The following is a 20465-nucleotide window of genomic DNA, read 5'->3' as shown; positions in this document are numbered from 1 at the left end:
AGCGTAATGCAAGTGAAGGAAATCACTCTAGGGTGGAGACCCCAACTTATGGCCTATCGATAACCCGCCTTGCATCGTCAAACTTGACCTAGCCTTGGAAACCCCTCCTCGTATACTATTGTCTGACTTACTTCCTAGCTCTGCATATCCTGAAAAGCCACAAGATCAAGATTCCTTCGTGATCTCTTACCCCACTATGACTTCCAACTCAAACGGGCACCCCACCAGCGTGCTATTTGTATGCCTGGGAAACATTTGTCCGTCGTCATACTCTACTCGGATCTTCCGTCATCGCGATATGCTAAGCAATCCCATCTAGGTCGTTCCCCGATGGCCGAAGGAGTCTTCCGCAACCTGGCCGCAGGGCACCCCTCCATCGGTGAGATCGACTCCGCCGGTACAGGCGCCTACCACACCCTCGAACCACCTGACTCCCGCACCATGTCTACCCTGCGCCGCCACAAAATTACCAACTATGACCATGCAGCCCGGAAAGTGACAAGGGAAGACTTCCTCACTTTCGATTACGTGCTCGCTATGGACAAGTCGAACCTCCGCGACTTAGAGGATGTGCGCGAGTCGGTCATTGCGACACTACAGAGGAAGACCGACACCAAACCAAGCTCGAGGAGCACGCGATCGCATGTAGATGCTGCCATTGGTGCATACCAGCCTGATACGAAGGTTGCCGAGGTGCGGCTGTTTGGTGATTTCGGTCAGGGTGGAAAACTGCACGATCGCGTTGGCGGCGGTGAGGTGGTGAAGGATCCTTACTATGGGGGTGCTAATGGATTCGAGGAGGTCTACCAGCAGGTTGCGAGATTCTCCCAAAATTTCATGGAATACTTGGAGCAAAACCCCACTAGCTCTAAGTGAGCTGTGCCAGCCCTACACCACGGGGATAAAAGTCAGAGATCATGAACCTACAGAAGGCAGTTGTTGTATTGATACCCTGCAACGAGCGAGAGTACATTGGACGGTGCATGGAATTTGGAATTAGAATATACAATGTTAAACATAGTTAGCAATATCGAGATAAGTAGTCGGTATAGTACATGGAGTCCTGGGCGACAACAGAATATATAAATGGCGGCGCAATTCCCGACACATGCGTTCCACCAAATTGCCAGATCAGATCTTCTCGCTGATTTTTATAGCAGTCCTGCATCCAAAACGAATGAGATCGACAAGCGGATCATAGGGTTTCGCTTCCTTCGAGTCGTTGGCCACAGCATGGTCGAGATGTTCTAGTTCTTCGTCCCGAATTCTCCGGAATGTGGTCAACATTTCTTTGAGTTCCTCATCCAGCTCCTCTCCCCGTCTCTCAGCATCTGCATCCCAAGACAGAATCTCTCTTACTTGGTCGTTGTAGTGTGTTCCAATTTCAGTCTCCACCGCTTCGGTGCACGCCATTGCAGCTTCGCGACCCAATGCCGCAGTCGACCAACCCAAAAACGTGGCAGCTACCTCCCATGCCGGATACATGGCGGTAGGACGGATTTGGTGCTTGGCGACGAGATGATTGAAGGTGTTGAGATGTCCTGCTTCCTGGTCGTACATGTGTTTCATCAAGGGTCGGAGGTGCGGGTATGAGCGGACGATCTGAGGCGTTTGGGCTTTGTAGATCAGCGTCGCGGCGAGTTCACCAGCTTGATTCACTCGCAGGGCGCTGTCCATAAATTCTCGTTGCTCTTTGCTGAGAACATATAGAGGTTTGGAGCCACCGGGGATGCCGGCGGTAGTTGATGCCTGCCGATATTGACCATGCTTAAATGTTGACGGTGCGAGGAAATCGAGAAAAATAGGAGTTGCCGTGGGGGCAGAAGAACGACATTGCAACAAGGCGCACTTGCGCAGAATAGGTAAAGACAACATCGAGGAATTAGGATTCTAATGAAGCCATTTCGAGGGACGAAGCTCATGGATAGGCCGCGTGTTGTCGCTTAGACTGCTTTGGCGCTGCCGCGCGCCTATTATCCGCTTGGCATTGAACGTCATGAAGTTGACAGCAAAGGCCAACTTGCGACGACCATCTACGCGCTTTTTACGATACCCTCAATTACATCCTCTCTTCCTCCCGTGTATAGAGTGTTTGTTGAACTTGGGAGATTAATTCATCCAGAACAGACTTTTTGGTTCGCCTTTTGCAAGTCTTGTCTACTTCTCCAGATTTTGGAACAACTCCTGGAAACGAGGGGATAATTTCATAGCAGCACGGATAATCCTATTGTTCCAGGGCGGTTGAATGCCTGTTGATATATAGGCTTCCCATTTATTGTGTTCTATTCTGTTCTATTGAGGACATTGAGAGTATAACTGCATTAAGAGATATTCACAATGGCAGACGATTTGGATGCTGAGCTGCTCGCTTTGGCGGGTGACTCTGAGGAGGAAACTACACCACCACCCAAATCACCAGCACACTCTGCTTCTTCACACTCCCAAGATCGGGATATCTCGCCTGCAGCCATGGGTCGCAAAGGAACCGCCAAATCGGCAGGCCGCCGATCTCGCAAGCCCACTAAAGATGAATCGGAGGGTGAAGTGTGAGCAGTGCCCCTCCATTTTGATAAGGAAGAGCCCCACTGACCAGACACTTTATACAGATCTGACGATGGATCTCGTCACTCGCTTCAGTCTGCCCCCATGTCCGAATCCGAGTCAGAGGCCGATAACTCCGGTGACGACGACGAGGATCGCCCCATTTTCCCATATGATAAGCTGTACTACTCAGCCCAGGACAAAAAGGATATTATGGCTATGCCTGAAATCCAGCGCGAGGAAACCCTGTCCGAACGTGCCCAGCAAGTCGATCGCCACAACCAGGATCTGGCTCTACGCCGCCTGCTAGCATCTCGCTCGCGCGAAGAAGCACGAGCAGCCAAGAAAGCCAAACGAAAGGCTGGTTCCGCTGGCTTGGATGATAACCAGCGCAAGAGCTCGCGCCAGAAGACCACTCTTGGTGGCCGTAAAGTTGGAGAAACTTCTGGGGCTATCGAGGCTTACAAGCGCCAGCGTGAGCAGAAGGGCAAACGGGATGAACTCCGTCGCCGAGACCCTACAAAATCGCGCCGCCGTTCGCGTTCCATGGGATCTGATATATCTGAAGAAGATGCCGATGCCGAGAGTGATCTTGAATTGGATGACCGCGTTGGCCGTTCTATTTCCGTTCCCAAGGATGACCCTCCCGCCGAGCTTCGGGAAATTCGACGCGCTCAAGTTGGACGTAACAACTTCGCCAAAGTTTGCTTTTATCCCGGATTTGAGAGTGCTATGATTGGCTGTTACGCTCGCCTGAGCATCGGCCCGCACCCCGAGAGTGGCCAGAATGAATATCGTCTGGGTCTGATTACTGGTACGAGCTTTATGCTGCTTCGCTTGTTTATACATGCTGATATTTTTCTAGGAATCTCTCAGGGCAAGCCATATGCCTTGGAGGGCGAAAATGGCCGCTCATTTGTTACAGATCAGTATGTCAAGCTGGCGCATGGAAAGGCTGTTAGGGACTTCCCATTCGTCACTTTCTCGAATTCTCCAATTACTGAGGTTTGTTCCTTCTTCTAGAATTTTGCAACCCAACTAACAGTCAACCAGGCTGAGTACCGCCGTTACGTCCAGACCCTCGCTGTTGAGGATTGCAAGATGGCTACAAAGAGCAAGGTTGAGTCGAAGGTTGCCGATATCCACCGTCTTCTCAACCACACATTCACTCGCGAGGAGCTGAACGAGAAGCTTCGTCGGCAGGGTGCTTTCGACTACAAAAAGAATGTGCTTAATCGTCTCGAACTCGAAAGAAATCTGGAATTCGCCAAACTCAACGGTGATATGGAGGAGGCCGAGAAGATCGAGAAAGAACTGCAGAAAATGGTCAATCCCACTCTGTCCTGGGGAACAAGCCTTGTCAAAAAGGAGATCGACAGGGGTCCCTCGGAAGCCGAACGAGTCCACCAGATTAACCTTCGCAACCAGAAGCTTAACATTGAGAACGGTCGCCGTGCTCAGCTCGAGGAGAGAAAGGCCGCTAAGAAGGCAGCCGAGGCTGTTGCACGTGGAGAAGCTGCCCCAAACCCCTTCATGCGTGTGCGAACAGTGGCAAAAACCCACCACGATCTCATCGGAGCACCCAAAGTCGCTACTACCGACGTCGCTGCTGTGGATAACTCAAAACACACCCCCGATACCGCAAAATCCAACGGCAGTCCCGCACAGAAGGGAACTCCCGCCTCTCGCGTCACTCCAAAGAAGCCTAAGAACGGCTTCATGATTAGTTACCGTAACACTGACGATGAAAACATTGCAGCCCTGGATATGGACATTGACATCGAGATTTAATCGCGCTCAACAATGCTATTGTTTCTTGCGCTCCAGTTCAGTGGCTTTGTTTCTTGGTCTGATTTACGACCTATGAGAAGATTCTTTGGTTCTGAGATTGCATGATTCCCCATGAAGTCTACATTTTCCCAGGATCTTGGCGGTGATTGGCTCAAAAGCCTTGCCTCCAGTGTGATTGTATCTTTTGCTTCCGTTTTTCCTTACGCGATATTTGAGGAGTCCGTGGGTGGTCTCGGCGTCCATTCAGAAAATAGCATCAAGCTTTGTATTATGAGATTTCTGCCCAGGAACACAACATGAGTAAAACCATTGTTGTTAACTGCGCAGCATTTATTCACCGGAAAAAGTATTTCGAAAACAATCAGACAAAAACCCTAAAAAAAAGATTGAAAAGGGAAAATGTCACTTGCCACCACCCATACTACTTGCTATGTAAATGTAATTGTAGTTGCCCGTGACAATAAACATTTGATGCCAATTAACGGAGGTCCACCTGAAAGATAATTAGGCGATAAGATAAGGTCACGTGTGGGCCTAGCAACGCGAGGAACGCGCATCGCGTTCGGACTATGCGCCCTTGAACCTGGCGTCCACTTCGAATTTCCGGACTTTGAAAGTCTCAAAGCTCGCCTCTAAGTACAATCGATATCATTATGGAGAATATTTTCTAAACACCACCATAATTCACCATAATATCCACGATATGTCCTCACAATCCACACCACGGTCGACGCGTTCCGTGTCGCCCGCGGGAGACTCGCCGAACATTATTACGCCCGGTCAGAAGATCAAGGCTATGATGGCGGAATTTGACAGCGATTCGGAAGATGACACTCAAATTGCCAAGTCAACAAAAGCTGTCTCAAAACTTGACCTAGGGCGTGATTCAGTGCCGGCTGTTGATACACGTGAAAATGGCCCATTGCACGACTCAGAAGACGACTCAGACAGCGCAGATGAGGTTTTCCGACCAAAAGGCCGTATGGCTGCCCGTTTACAGGGTAATGCTGAACCAGGTGAACCCCAGGGCGAAAATTCAGCATTTGCCCGCGTGTCAAAGGCACTCCGAGCAGAAATAAAACAGGGCGAGAAACCCCAGCAGACAGAACCACAACCCACTCCCATCGACGAATCTAGCGATGATGACTTGCCTACGGCTGGCCCGAGCAGAAAGCATAAATCCACAACCAACTCTCCCAAGTCCGACAACAGAACGAGCCATCCCCCTCCCCGTTCAAGACCCGACTCTCCCCTCTTTGTATCGTCTCCAGGTGAGGCGCGTGACGACTCAGGAACCGAAAACGAAGATACAGAAAATGCTGCCGGGAAGAAGCCCAGGGCAAATGCCCGTTTCCTGTCTCTTGTCGCTCAAAAGCGCAAGGAACGCGAGGAGCGAGAGAAAGCCGCAGCCGTAAAGAAGGCCATTCGAAAAGCCCAGTTGGAGCAGCTCAGCTCGCAGGTTGGTTCAGGCGAGGAGAGCGATGCTGATGACCCGCGTTCTGCGAGCAAGCTCTCCCAGAAGGCTCGTCAGCCCCGGAAAGCCAGCAAGAAGGCACTAGATGAGATGAGGCAGGAAACTCAGCGAATGAGCCGTAACATGCAACTAGCTCACCAGGCGCAAACAAAAAAGAGAATCACAAAGGAAAGCCTCTTCGCCAAATTCAATTTCATGCAACCCGAGACCCCGGTCGAGCAGCCCGCGGCAAACTCATCGTCAGCCGTCGGATCACAAACTTCCTCTGAAGGGAAACTACACACAAAAGCTACTCCGCACACGTCTCCAGTTCTTGGCCATTTGGATGCCACCAAGTTGACCACTGATTCTGGGCATATCCAAGTTCAAGCAGCTGATGTGGATATGGATACTGACACTGAATATTTGCCTGCCCCGAAAGACCTCCTATTGCCAAACCAGCATCCTGAATTGTCAAAGGGCCCTACAGTCCAAGATGTCTCGACCTCTGTACCTGAACCCAAGTCTGAGGGTGCCGAATTGAAGAGAGTTTCGCGCCCTCTGACCCAACCACCCATCCGCGTGCTGCTTTCCAGGAAAGCGGTTGCCGCGCGCCAGAAAGATTCAGACGATTCTGATAGCGATCTTGAGGTAGTGACATCCCCTGGCAGATGCCGTAGCATTGCAGCGTTCGAAAACCTGCGTACTAGACAGCTGCAAGAAAATTCCTCTATGACCAAGCTCAAGGCATTGGCACATCTAACATCTCCTACCCGAAAAACGACCTCCATGAACTCTGCAGAGCTTTCGGCAAGTCTGTTATGGCGGGCTCGACAGCAAGCAACCAAGGAGCGCCGGGAGCGGATCGAAGAGCTCAGGGCTAAGGGAATAGTCATTGAAACAGCCGAAGAGCGTGCAGCCATGGAGGATGATATGGAAAACCTCGTTGACAAAGCACGCAAAGAGGCAGACGAAATCCGCCGACTGGAGAAAGCTGCTAGAAAAAAGGACAACGGTGATGATGACGAAGAAGAGGATGATGACTACGAGCTTTCCGGCTCTGAGGATGGCGAAGGAGCCGATGAAGATGACCAGGAGGAAGAAAACGAGCGCATCAATGACGGTGGGGACCTCGTCGAACAGGAGGCCGACGAAGACGACGATTCGGATGACGACATGAGTGAGGCCGTTCCTTCAGATGCAGAGGACGAGGTGCCTGCCGCAAGACGGAAGCGGCGAACTCGAGTGATTAGCGACGATGAAGATGAAGACCAACCACAACAACAACCTTCAACGCCTCTAAGAGCGCCGATTTATGTGCCGCAGTCTGTCGAACGACCCAATTTCCTTGGCATGGGAACACTGGGCGATACATCCCTAGGTCTTACCCAGGCATTTGCCTCCACATTGGATAGCAATGGCGCTGACACCCAACCGGAATCTGATACCATACCCTTCTCTCTCCCAGACCCTGGTCAGTCTGTTCCTCAACTTCGGAAGGAGGAATCAGAGATTCTTGTCCCAGACAGCCAGCCCCAGCCTCAGGACAAAGACTTTATGGAGGGCTACACGCAAACCGTGACCCGAGTGTTAGAGTCGCCTGCGCCATATGCCTTCTCCGAGTATTCTCAATCCCCGCTGCCTGACCCAACCCAGGACGAGGGCTTTGTATTCTCACCATTTGATCCCGCAAAAAGATTCAAGGGTACCCCACCCATGTCTACCGTCGACACCGTCCTTGTGGGTCAAACTCAGTCGCCCATTGCTGACCGCAAACGCAAGATGTTGCGGCGAGGACGTGCAACTGAACTTTCTCAAGTCGGCGAGAATGATAATGAAGGTGACTTTGAAATCAACGCCAATGCCTTCAATATCATGAAGAAGGATAAGGCTGCGAAGAAGAATCCTGCTACGCAATACAACAAGAAAAACAGCAAGGCGAAGGATATTGTCGATGAGGCTGCCGAAGAATCTGAAGATGAATATGCAGGCCTTGGAGGTATCAGTGACGAGAGCGATGGTGAAGAAAATGCCATTGATCGCCAAATGATCAATGATAACAGTGGCGAGGTGGTTGATGAAAAGCAACTTGCCGCACTTAATGCGTATGTTATAGTTTTGGTGCATGATTAATGTGAAGATACTAACATTCTTACAGGATCCATGATCGCAACCGTGACGAGAAAGATGTCGCCAAGCTGATGAGAGATATCACCACTGGAGCTCTCCGTCGCCGTAAGAATGCGGATGATGACTTTGACCTCAATGACTCAGACGATGAGCGCCTAGCACGTCGCCGCGAGAAGCAACGAGAGTTCGCTAAGATGCGCCGCGCTCTCCTTGCAGACGAGAAGATCGGCGAGATTGCCGAGAACCCTAAGAAGGCTGCATTCTTCAGGGCCGTCGAGGATCGTGAAATTGATGATGACTTCAATATCGACTTCCTGGAGGAAGAGGAGCAAGGCTCCCAAGGAGAAGCATCACAGGATCCCACTTCAGGGGACCAGTCGAATGATGCGACGAGCGATGGTCAGAACCGAAAGCGTCCTCTTGAGCCATCAACTGAAGATGCAACCAACCGTCCGCCACCGCGTCTTCGCCGCACCCCCGCCAGTGCAATGTCGAGGAAACCATCTACCATAGCAGAGATTCGTGAAACGTTGTCCTTCCTCACTGAAACCCCCGAATACGACTCCTTCCAGGACGACGCTTCTATTGATGATGAAGAACACGAGCAAGAAGACGAAGACACTCCCGACGCCGAAGCAGTCCAAGGCGATGATGGCCAATCGCAATCGGACAATACCTTCGCCAAACCCAGCCACCCACGCCGCACGCGCGGAGTCGTAGTCGACCGCCTTGCACTCCTCCGACAAGCATCCTCCAACTCCGCCACAGGCACTAGCTCTGGCCCTTCAAACTCCAAGCTTGCATTCCACAGTGGCAATGGCGGAGATGGCCCTATTGGATTCCGCCCTCCTCAGCTTCTGCGCCGTGTTACGACTGGCTCCTCATCTTCGAGTAGCTCGAACGCCTCCAGCCGTGTCTCTAAAGCTGCAGCCTCGGGCCCTAAGAAGGGCGGTGCTGTCAACTCGTATACCGCTGCACGCGAGCGTGAGCGTGAAAGGGAGCTCCGTATCAAGCAGCGCAGCGGGGGTTCTAATATTGCCAAGTTGCTCGGTAAACATACTGGTGGTGGTTTGGGTGGATTGGATAAGGGTCAATGGGATTGAATGGATGCCCCAAGGAATTAGTGAAGTCTTTCTGCATGGGTGCGGCGTTGCATTTTTATGTTATGTTATGATGGAATGGGTTTGGTTTTCGAGGTTAGGGTCACATCAGGATTTTGTGGGCATTAGGCGTATTGTTCATTATGATTCCGCTACATATTCAACGAAGGATTTAGATTGCACATTTCTCTACCTTTTCAAGAACCAACTTTCGAGTAATCTGTTCTTTTTGCTCCACAACGAAGAAAAATTACTGATGGGTCCTCGGTGGATTCCACATCATAAAAACCAAAAAAAGAAGTGCATCATCCGTGAATCGAACACGGGCCTCGTCGATGGCAACGACGAATTCTACCACTAGACCAATGATGCTAGTGAAACAGTTGAATCAGATAGATGATTGGCTGTTGATATATTGAGCTTCACTATTGTAGTATATAAGAAGGAACTGTGGATACTATGAACTATGAAAATATTTACTTTAATTCTTCATAGTCGTAGAATCCTCGGCCATTCTTAACGCCCAGACTTCCACCTTGAATCATATCCCGAAGGTAATCCCGTGGCCCCGAAGGAATGCCACTCCGAGATTCGGCGTAGTGATTCTCAATGTCCAACACAACATCTAAACCAACAACATCCATCTGTTCACATGGGCCCTTGGGTGTCTTCAAGACGTCTTTGAAAATGGCGTCGATTTCTTTGGGTGTGGCAACGCCTTCGGACAATGTGAGCAGCGTCTCTCGCTTGATAGCAGCCCAGATCCTTGAATATTGTTGTAAGCCTGATAGTTCAGTAAGAGCGAGACAGGAACAACTCACCTGTTGTATATGTAGCCGATAGAGTCTCTTTTGACGTGGAAAGGTGAAAATCCATGTTCTTTACATTGCTTCAAGACTAGATCAATGAGCTTAGGATCGCTATCCTTGTGGCCCATGATTTCAATCGCTGATTCCCAAGTTAGCAAATCGAACAGGAAAAGAATACAATCTGGAAATAGCGATAGAAATTACCGGATGTCTCTGGTGGCCAATCTGACATAGTATGTTAGCGATATATTCCATTTAGCATTGGATAGTCACCTACAGCAGTGCGCGCTCATAACTCTTTTGTTGTTTTTCAAGCTCATGCCCTCAATAATCTCAAAGATGCCATAGCTACTCGAGTTCGAGGCAATGATCGTATCCTCAGGTGCAAGCGCATCAAGTTGAGTGATCAATTTTCGCTTGAGCTCCAAGTTCTCCGGCACACACTGGTTTCAAGCCCTGTCAGTCAATTGGTCCTATCGGTAAAAGTTAAGTCATACCTCAACAACGAGCCATGCATCTTTCAGTATAGATTGCAAGGAAGAGGGCTGAGAAATATCAACCTTTCCCCAATCTCCTTGATGGTCTGTATCGTCCGCACGAAGTTGTTCCACATACTTCAGACCATCTTGGAGTTGTTGCTCTTGGAGATCTACCAGACAGACAGTGCCGCCTCGGCTTGACCACTTCGACACGTTAGCACTTGAAACAGATATTCATAGTCCTGAATATTATCACTTACCATGTACGCAAGACGTCTACCTTGCGTACCAGCACCGATGATCACAACAGATCCCTGTGGCTTTTGAATACCTTCCATCTTCACCGTTGAAGCAGAGTGAACCCTCCGCGTCGAGTTTCAAGACTTATGATATGTTTTGGCACAATAAACTAGGATCAATTGACGGAAGTTTGAAGAAGAAAATTCCAAGAATTCTGAGTCGCGCCGCGGATATGCGGGGTGTATGCGACATATGTACCTAGGACCTCGGGATATTTGATTGGTTATACATAAAGGTGCCGACAAAGACATCACGTTGCGGAAAACGAAGGCTCCGCCTATTAGTACATAGATTCTCATTAATTCCTTCCTACCTTGTCTTAAATGGAGGAAACCCGAAGGAAACTGCTAAAAAGGAATACCGAAATAATACAATGACGAAGATTTGTACGAAATGGGAGAGTTGCAAAGTAAATATGCAATCTTTTTGCAATGAATAGAATAAGAATAGTCGGCCGGGCTGTACTCAATGATGTATGGCTTTGATCACTGGATCTCAGGGACATTAAATGGAAAAAAATCTCCGATGTGTTTTTGAATGTTCTTTTTAGACTGCTTTTTAGATGTACCTATCTATACAAAGGCGGTAAAAGCATAAACTCCATATGTATGCAGCACAACTGTTCCATGTATAACCTTTGATTGTTTTACCCGTGGGGCCCTCACTGCTGGATGCCCACGACATGCGTGCTTTCCATTGCTTTGTGCTCTGCAGCAATGAATGGGTTCATGAGGCTAGAAAGCCATTGGCACCAACCGAAAAACATGACGAAAGTTGGTCAACTCCATCGCGAGCGAGGTTCTTCGGACATCCGTTGCCAACTGGATTTGATGTCGCCAGGTCGTCCGAGAAAAGAAAATACTTCCGTTGGTACATGCGAGCATATCAAAACAGCAACCGGCAGATTAATCCAGCGAAATCGATCATAACAAGCGACAGGCAAGCGTCTTCGGGAGATACCACCTGTAGTTGTGTGACCGGTACAGTGTTAGGTTGTGGCCTCAAGATTGCGCATTGAGTGCTAGTAAAAATGGAAAACCTATGCGGAAATTGCGCAGCAAACCCTTTCATAGCCTATATCAAAAGCTCGTTTCTACTAACGAGGCTCCAATGGCAGGGAGAAAAGTGATGTGCGTTGTGTTTCAGGGAGCGAAGCGCCGTGCTGAAGCCCGAGCGTCAATAGCACAGACTCATGATCTGTTAAGAGTGTTGTATGTTGTCACTGTGGCAATTTCGGGCACAGAATAACGTCAGCTTCCTAGGGACTAGGGACCTTTGTGACTTGTGGTTCGACATAAATTGTCAATGGTTGGCTTTAATCGAGTTCAACTGTGCATCTGCCATCTATTGACAAGTGGTTTTATGGGAAACACTCCAATTTATCTGCCAATTGGTGGAGATCTTCGAATTCCTTCGCTTCAGGCGGATTGAGATCAATAGAATTTCGAATAAGCAAGTAGCTCTCCCAACCTGCATCCCTTGCAGCTGTATAATCCTTTTCAAAGTCATCCCCCACATGCACAGATTTGAATTTAGTTCTGCTGGTCAACCATGGGCGGGCAACCTTTAGAGCCTGCCGTCTCGTCACGTCAAAGATCAAGCGATGAGGTTTCTCTTGACCGGCCTCGTAACTCGTAATAACCATATCAATATCGAGGTTATAATTGATGTTTTTACGATCTTCGTCATATTCCTCGGCAACATCTTCTTCGCTATTTCGTCTCTCAAACCCGGGAAGATCCATACTCGATCGATCCTGGTCCGCGCGCATATCACCAACTGTCAACCCCAACGACTTCAGCACAGCAGGGACGCGGTCATCCGAGTTGGATACCACTCCTACAATGATCCTATCAAACGACCACTTATGTGCGGACTTCAGTTTCCGCAGTCGATGGAAGAAGGGTAGCACATCGTCATAGAGCGCGTACCCCTCAGAACCAGCAAATCGATCGAGTAGAACTTCCACCATTCTATCAGGAATTTGCTCTTTGGGCTGTCCAGGATGCGTGCTCTCATTTTTTGTAGACAAAACACGCCCGAAACTCCCCCTAATCACCTCCTCCCACCACTGCCTCGGGCCCCCGTATTGGCCTCGAAGAACATCCGCGCGACCGTAATTCGGGTATCGATGCATCTGCTCACGAAAGGTGTCCCGGAATGCGGTTTCAAGTTTGTCGGGGGTGATAGTAGTGCGCGATAACCCGAATTGGTGCGCTGTCGCGGCATATTGCTCGGGAACAGGGAGACGCGGGTGGAAAAGGGTACCGAACGCGTCGAAGGTGAGTAGGAGAGTGCGCGAAGATGCCGGTATAATGCGGGAGGCCGACATTTTGTATCTGGAGAAGAGCGATCTTGGTTGAACAAGGGGGAGATGTCGAGCTTCGCGGATTGCCCTACGCAACGATTGGCCCCACTCTTTTGTTGATTCCCCTCACCTCCAAGTTCTCCCCGTCTTTTCCAGATTTAAGATGCAATTTACGAGACATTGAATATTTTAATTGTTGCTGTATATACATTAGAAGAGGGGTTATTTCGACTTCTATTCATATTTTAGGACTAGTTATGCTTGTGCGCTCGTTCAACTCAAAACACAAGCACAATGACCTCATCGCGCATCAAGTTCTATGTTGCACTTTTAGTGTATAGCTCCAACTAGCTCGTCGCTCATTGAATTGGATCATAAGAAAGCCTGTCGAATTGTTGGAATGTTGGATAAGGTGAAAAGCCCTAGTGAAGACGTACAGCGAGAAGAGCCATATGCGAGATATATAATGGGAGAATACCGGGCAAGACTTCTCTACGGAGGTACTGAATTATATATTTTATAAGCGCTCCTACATTATAGCCCTCATGCTTTTGAGCTTTACTTGAATAGATTAGGGATTTGGGATGATAGCTCTTTCTAACTCCCACATGGTAGCTAGATAGTCCATCTAGCTCCGGTGGATGCACTAGAGCCACTTATGAAAAAACCACCCGATTCTCTTTCAATTTGCCAATATTATCGTGTAACAGGGCTATGTAAAGGCTCGCCCCTTACTACATGAGATGAACAATGTGTTTCATAAAACTACAGAACTCCGGATATCCGTTTGAAGAAATTCATCCTTCGGCCTATTGTCGGAGGTACTGCGGAGTAGATACTATTACCGGATGTTCCTAGAGAGGAAAGGATAGACCTTCTACAATATACAACATAGATCACATTTGATAGTCTCGCCCAATTCTGTGTGGGTTAGTATATTATAAATGTCAAAATTTCATCGGTGGAAAAAAGAGTAGACAGTGTTCTAGGCAAGTACGATCTTGCCTGGATGCGGAACACTTATAGCATCAAAGGCTGATTTCACTTCACAGGATGATTGTGCATGATTACTTGAAGTGGGTTCTCTGATGAGATTCTGCTTACAATATGCTTGGTAAGGACTGAGAGCGTTCTCATGATATCCACTATCCACTTGGCAAGTGTTCCAGAATTTTATGTGGGACGGTGGCTGAGGGAGGCAGAGAAGTTTATGCCATTCTCAACGCCTTTTCCGTAAAATACAGGAATCAACTTCCACGAAACATTTACCCCATAAAGCTCGAGGTTGAGTATCTCTACGTCAGTGGTAGAGCTGGACAAACGCTTTCCCGGAAGAATGAACGGAAACCAATACTGTTTTGGTTTGCCTAGATAATTACAAGAAGGCTAATATGGTTGAAGTGGAGGCATGTTTCTTCGGTCCGAGACTTCTCAAAACAGCAAGTGTTTTAACTTTCAGGGACAACATACTCTGGTGTACTTTGTGCTTTTCCGTATTTCACAATGATTGTATGACTAAATGCTCAGAGAGAAACTCATATCAAGAAATCTCCGGCGAAAAGGATACTTAATAGTTAACCTTGGGCTGGTTCAGGAACAATGAAGAATAGTTGAGAAAAGTTAGATCTCTTATCTGATCGCGCTATACCTATTCGGGGACACTTGACGAGATGAAATGAAATGAGATCTACAAAGTACGCCCTGTTCCAACCTTGGAAGGGTCTCACATGTCTTGCCAAGTATTCAACTGACCCACTGGACTTGTCTGGACGGGTGCGGCGGCCTTGTCGTGAAACAGTTATAATGGCCAATCCCTTCCCTGACAAGATTTATAGATCGAGATTTTGTGATATCTCATTTATTTGTGGACGAGACAATGAGGATCTTTCAGGCTAGCTCGCTCGCACTTGCGCTCTCTGTATTTACAGGGGCTGCCTCCGCCTCCGTCTTCAAGAACCAAACCTATGACTACATTGTTGTCGGTGGTGGCCCTTCCGGTATCATCAGCGCCGAGAAGTTCGCCCAGGCCGGAAAGAAAGTTCTGCTCCTTGAACGAGGTGTCGGACCAACTGTAGCCACCGGTAACAATGAGACCCTCGTATGGAACCACTCATTGACCCCCATCGATCTTCCGGGACTGTCCGCCAACATTGGCTCGCTCGATGTCTGGAACCAGTATATGTGCACCGACACTGCTGGCAATGCTGCCTGTGTGCTCGGTGGCGGCGTAACAGTCAACTACATGGTCTTCGTTCACCCGCCAGCCCGTGACTTCGATGACAAATGGCCCGAGGGTTGGAAGTGGAAGGATGTCGAGTCGGCTGCAGACCGACTCTACAAGCGTAACCCCGGAACCACCTTGCCCTCTGCCGACGGCAAGCGATATGACCAGGGTCTTTACAGTGTGCTGTCTAAGTTCTTTAGTGGCCTTGGTTGGAAGTCGGTGGATATGATCGCCGAGCCGAATGAGAAGCACCAGATCTACAGCCACCCGGCCTGGAATGTGCAGAACCAAATGCGTGCTGGCCCAGTTCGCACCTATCTCCCCGCTGCCGCCAAGCTAGACAACTTCCACCTTGCTCTCCGAACAAAAGTCATTCGCTTGGTCCGTTCAGGTAGCCAGGTCATTGGCGTCGAGGTTCAGACTGCTTCGGGCCGCTCCCAGATCATCACTGTTGCTCCTCACGGTCGCGTAGTGCTTGCTGCCGGCGCTTTGTCTACTCCTCGTCTATTGTGGAACTCTGGTATTGGCACCAATGCCAAGATCGAGACTGCGAAGAAGAGCGGTGTTGCCGTTCCTCCCAAGACTCAGTGGATTAATCTTCCTGTCGGTGTTGGCCTCAAGGACCACCCCATTTTCTCGATCGTCTTTAACACCAACGCCTCATTCGGTCTTATTGACTACGATGGTGCGCTTAATGGAAGTGCCTCTCGTGACATCTCCCTCTACGGCAAGCACAGCGGAGTCCTGACCCAGGGCAAGCACCGCATGATCTTCTTCACCTCAGAGGAAATTGATGGTCACACCCAGTACTACCAGGGCTCGTGCGCGCCTACTGATGAGGGCGTGGTAACCATAACCACATACATGACCCACGGCCTTACCTCATCCGGTGTCCTGGGTCTTGATACCAGCGGAAAGACTGTCATTGAGAAGTCGCCCTACCTTCAGACCGCTGCTGACCGGAAGGCTGCCCGCTTTTTTATTCAGAAGATGGTCAAGGAGATCACTGCCCCCTCCACCGGTTTCAAGCTTGAGACTTACACCAATGTCTCGGCCATCTTGAAGTCTCAAACGCCCGGTACACACTACACCACAACTGCGAAGATGGGTACGGATGATGGCCGTAAGAACGGCACTTCCGTTGTCGATACCAATACCAAGGTTTATGGAATGGATAATTTGGTACGTGGCCCAGAATAGTTCGTTTTCTCGAAATATGATGCTAATCCTTTTTTTAGTTCATTGTTGATGCCAGTATCCATCCCGACCTCCCGACTGGTAACATCCAAACCGCTGTCATGATTGTTGCTGAAGCCGCTGCTGCTAAGATTTTGTCCAACTAAGTTGTTAGCCGTTACTGAGGAAATATGCCAACAGCGAAGCTTGAGAATTCGCACGGTCGTGAATATCTGCACAAACTTATATCTCACGATAGAATGAGGAATTTCATTTTTGAATTGATATTCAATATACATTGAATTAGGTTATACTTCATCTTTATGTTTGATGCAACATCGAGGAGGATCGGCCCGACCTAGGTGCTTCAAATCTTAGTAGAGAAATATAACACGGAGTATCCTGTTTTACGTTAAAAAATGACGAAAAACATACTCTTTTCGCGAGTTCCTCGTACCCATTCCGAGTTTAAACTACGAAACTCAACGGCTGGGGATTTGCAATGTTTAAATTGTGGTGACTACTTCATATGTACAGAGAAGTAATTATCTACATCCATGTTGCCAAGAGGTCTACTGGACTATTTGACATTGCCACCCACCGTGGAGGACTGAAATTGCGCGTTGATGTTGCTCACGTGGAGTTTAACCTTCTGCAGACAATTTCTTCTGGCAGACGGACTGCTGATCTCAAATGAACCTAGCGCAGGGGACGACCCAATCAGTGGCGATTGCGATTATCAAGGTTGATGCTAGTCGTGTCGATTCTGGCTTGACTTCTAAGGTTTGCTGCCTACAATGCTATCAACAACAAGTCCTGGTGAATTTGGGCTCGGTGCCTTCATTACCATAGTGTTTTGGGGTATAGAGTAATTTTAAGGCTAAACAGAATGTGTGGGCAAATGTATCTCTACAATGGAGATACTTCTTTCGTGCCACGATTAAGAGATTCCCTGACTGAAAAATGAGCTGTATTTGTCCAATAACCACGAGGATATCAACGATGGCTTGGCCTCACCCTGAGAGTTAGAATGAGAACTCTCCCCAGCTTTGCTCTCGAGCTAGTGTGAATGATCTGCAAAGTGGCCAATGAAGATGGGCCTCTTCTGAAGCTATGGCGGAACTAAAAGGGAATATGAGCTCGTGTTTTGCCTTGGAATTAGCGCATGCAATAATGACGAATAGAGTGGTCTCCCTTGTACATTCCCCCCCCTCTTGGTGATTATTATATTCTGCATACTGTATGTACCCTCGATAAATGTTCTATATGTCTAAATTAGGCCAATTAAATTACAAGTCTAGCTGTAAGCGTATCCAAAAACCGGACCGAAGAGGACTGGTGATACACAGGAAACTACTCAGCGGTGCATTCCACCCCAGTAACTCTCTCCATCCTGATCATAAGGATTTGATGCATCTTTGCACTTAGGGTTATTATAGTCCTCGACCGTACCCATGGGCCAAATAGGCACGACACAAATCTCGTTCGCCGCGCAATTCTGGCACTTCTTCCACGTCGTCCAATCAAGATATCCAATGACATTCCGAACAACCTTCACCGCAGACTCAAGGTCCTGCTCCTTCCCAGCCTCAACTAAGGCCGAGCAAATATTGTGAGCAACACCATGAACAGCGCGAGCTGCAATATTCCCACTTTCCAAAGCAAAAGGCGGTAAGAACTGGGTTGCACAACGCTCGATCTCAGCGGCATCATCCCGATCACTGTAATCAATGAATGGGGACAGAACACGCTCGATCTCGGACTGCAGGCGCTCAACTGTATCAATGTTACCGGAAGAAAAGTATGTCAGCTCCTTGTTGTACCGAGTCACGATCATATCTGTAATCTTCTGCCAGTCCTCGGAGGCTTCGGCAGGATCATATGTCATGACCATATTCGAGACTTCGGCACGGATGGTGGCGCGCTCCTCAGAAGAGAGGTTGGCAAGTCGGGGCAGGGTTGAATTTTCTTGGAAGAGATCTACGTTGTGGGAGAAGGCTGTGACGAAGTGGTTGAAGTTCAGCGAAACTCGGTTTCCGCCGATTCCGTTGTAGCGCGCGGTGATTGCGCGCATCCATTGCGACGAGTTCGGGCCGCCTCCAGGTCCGCCGCGGGGTGGTCCTCCAGGACCACCGGGCCCACCGGGGCCGTGTCGTTTTTCATCATCCTCCTTTCGTAGGCTATGACCCTCGTGGTGCTTGTCATCACCCTGTTTGCGAGGACCATCCCGGTCACTATGTTTGCGGCTACCCCTAGGTCCATGCGGCTCCTCAGTGCGTTGCTTAGCCTGGGTGATTCGCACAGGAGTTAGATCGCGCTCAAAGTGACACAGGATAATCTCAAAGCCAGCTTCCATGCGCAGCACACCGTCAATGCGACCCTCCCATTCCTTGTCGGCCATCTCGCAGGCCAGCCTGGCGCGTTCGCTCTCCCCGCCCCGACTCGGAGGATCTCTGAACGAGCCGTTGAACAAGACTGTGTCCTGAGAATCGAGCGTGCCCTTCGATGTCTTGGCAGCAGACATACCGTCAAGATACAAAAGACGGAGATCCTTGGCTGCAATGTATGTATGCAAATACCCTGCCTCATTCTTATCGAATATCTTTAGCGGGTGGTCAGCCAGCGGGCCATGATGTCTCTCATCTCTGTCATGATATCTCCGCTTCCGTAGCTCACCATGGCCTTCATCCTGTTGTTCGGTATGATCATCTTCTGGTGGTGGTGGGTGTGGTGGGGGGCCGCGTTGCGGCCGGGCGAAGACCATAGCATGTTCAGGCTCAAACGCCAACCACTCGGTGCCATTCACCGGGCTGTCCTTGGAGGTTCCGTGGTAGAACTGTGTACCGGCGGGAACATGCGCTAGGAAGAACGAAACACCATTGTGGTGTAGAGACGATCCCCACTGGCGCATTGAGTCTTGGATCACGTTGAAAATGTGATTTGCATTTTCGATCGGCACATTGTTCGAAGTTGTTGAGAGGGCACTAGATAAGCTTAGAACCCCGAATATCGGGAGGAGCGATGGTGATCGCATTCTGGAAGAGAGACAACCCCGGTAGAAGAAATGGGAAGAAATGGACTTGGAAATTCTTATCAGATCGCAAATCGGCCCACGCGGAACAAGCTTCATATATGATAAGCCTACAGTATACTATAAAGCCGCGTCATCAATTCGCCGCTATCGGACTTTTGGTAGCTCAGCCCGGCGCTAGAAGATAAACTATGGCTAGTCGCTATTCGGGTCTCATTTTGCCGAGCTTAGTGGGTCCATAACGCCCAGTAGACAAATACGTGGCTACCTCTAACTATGACATTCATTCTTCTTGCTAACTAGTTCTCTCCAGAAATTTCCTACGTACTGATTTATCAAGTGTCCCTCCCTCCCCTCAGACGTTGAAAGAGTTCCTCGTTCTGTAGCTCATCTCCCTAAAGGACAATCGTACTGAGCTTACAAGGCCGCAAGAAATGGTTATCCCACAACGTTGTCGAGCGAAGTTTGAACTCTGTAACATCCACAGTATCTGCAATAACCCTGCAGGTCACTTGCCGGTGAGCATATGAGTGGGGGATCCTCGATCTGGGAACTTCCTGACAGCCAAGGTTCTCGAATTCATACACAAAGTCTTCATTGTTAGTGTTGGCAGTAAAGCCCTATTGATCTAGGAGTAGTTGGGCTTTAATGGGTTGAAAATTAGAGTCTAGATGCGCTTAGCAGTTAGATCATCCAACTCCTGGCCCATCGATATCGGAATCATCATTTGTGCGGAACCTAAGACGCACCACATTTAATGTTGTTGTAAACTGGGACATCAAAGTACCACGCAGTAAGTGGCTATGATATTCTGACATTCTTTAAGGTTAAATTATCAAATCCTAGACTAAATTCAATTTCTGCAATCCGTAAATCGCATCTCACCTTATATCAGGCACTTTGATCAGGTTCCTCTATCAATTTTGTGATAGGCCATGAAAGTCATATACAGGTGAGATTGGAATACTTCACTCGTCAAAAAGTCATTGAAATTCACGATATAGGGACCACCCGATCATTTTTCGTAGGCGACAGCGACTTTTCGTGTTAAGCTAATACAAGGTTAATTAGCCAGCCCATATTACTCAGTCTATTAAACATCTCCCAAAAACCCGATATGACA

General features: G+C 48.9%; 8 protein-coding genes across 8 annotated transcripts; 4 read left to right on the top strand and 4 right to left on the bottom strand.

The window, feature by feature from the left end:
* Positions 1-196: 196 nt before the first annotated feature.
* Positions 197-876, top strand: ltpA (tyrosine protein phosphatase LTP1; the record flags this gene model as incomplete). The annotated part of the gene is made up of 2 exons (XM_057248452.1): positions 197-257; positions 320-876. 2 exons carry the CDS (start codon positions 197-199, stop codon positions 874-876), a joined length of 618 nt encoding a protein of 205 aa, XP_057112884.1.
* A 255-nt stretch (positions 877-1131) lies between these two features.
* On the bottom strand, positions 1132-1875 carry N7479_000753 (demethoxyubiquinone hydroxylase family protein; the record flags this gene model as incomplete). The annotated part of the gene is made up of 1 exon (XM_057248451.1): positions 1132-1875. The coding sequence occupies one exon, from the start codon at positions 1873-1875 to the stop codon at positions 1132-1134; it is 744 nt and encodes a 247-aa protein (XP_057112883.1).
* Positions 1876-2337: 462 nt separating this feature from the next.
* N7479_000752 (RNA polymerase-associated protein) lies at positions 2338-4332 on the top strand (the record flags this gene model as incomplete). The annotated part of the gene is made up of 4 exons (XM_057248450.1): positions 2338-2546; positions 2607-3355; positions 3407-3546; positions 3595-4332. 4 exons carry the CDS (start codon positions 2338-2340, stop codon positions 4330-4332), a joined length of 1836 nt encoding a protein of 611 aa, XP_057112882.1.
* A 703-nt stretch (positions 4333-5035) lies between these two features.
* On the top strand, positions 5036-9018 carry N7479_000751 (uncharacterized protein; the record flags this gene model as incomplete). The annotated part of the gene is made up of 2 exons (XM_057248449.1): positions 5036-7890; positions 7944-9018. 2 exons carry the CDS (start codon positions 5036-5038, stop codon positions 9016-9018), a joined length of 3930 nt encoding a protein of 1309 aa, XP_057112881.1.
* Positions 9019-9265: 247 nt separating this feature from the next.
* On the bottom strand, positions 9266-10641 carry N7479_000750 (3-hydroxyacyl-CoA dehydrogenase family protein; the record flags this gene model as incomplete). Its single annotated transcript, XM_057248448.1, has 7 exons — positions 9266-9386; positions 9496-9780; positions 9837-9963; positions 10029-10049; positions 10102-10267; positions 10322-10507; positions 10564-10641. The coding sequence occupies 7 exons, from the start codon at positions 10639-10641 to the stop codon at positions 9266-9268; spliced, it is 984 nt and encodes a 327-aa protein (XP_057112880.1).
* Positions 10642-11963: 1322 nt separating this feature from the next.
* Positions 11964-12935, bottom strand: N7479_000749 (uncharacterized protein; the record flags this gene model as incomplete). The annotated part of the gene is made up of 1 exon (XM_057248447.1): positions 11964-12935. The coding sequence occupies one exon, from the start codon at positions 12933-12935 to the stop codon at positions 11964-11966; it is 972 nt and encodes a 323-aa protein (XP_057112879.1).
* Positions 12936-14787: 1852 nt separating this feature from the next.
* Positions 14788-16478, top strand: N7479_000748 (putative cellobiose dehydrogenase; the record flags this gene model as incomplete). The annotated part of the gene is made up of 2 exons (XM_057248446.1): positions 14788-16317; positions 16374-16478. The coding sequence occupies 2 exons, from the start codon at positions 14788-14790 to the stop codon at positions 16476-16478; spliced, it is 1635 nt and encodes a 544-aa protein (XP_057112878.1).
* A 1190-nt stretch (positions 16479-17668) lies between these two features.
* Positions 17669-19345, bottom strand: N7479_000747 (uncharacterized protein; the record flags this gene model as incomplete). Its single annotated transcript, XM_057248445.1, has 1 exon — positions 17669-19345. The coding sequence occupies one exon, from the start codon at positions 19343-19345 to the stop codon at positions 17669-17671; it is 1677 nt and encodes a 558-aa protein (XP_057112877.1).
* Positions 19346-20465: the final 1120 nt, after the last annotated feature.

The sequence above is a fragment of the Penicillium vulpinum genome (assembly GCF_028829585.1).
Source record: "Penicillium vulpinum strain IBT 29486 chromosome Unknown utg000001l_segment0_segment0, whole genome shotgun sequence".
NCBI classification, from domain to species: Eukaryota; Fungi; Ascomycota; class Eurotiomycetes; order Eurotiales; family Aspergillaceae; genus Penicillium; species Penicillium vulpinum.
Note: the sequence above shows the minus strand (reverse complement) of the source record. Positions and strands in the feature narration are given on the sequence as shown.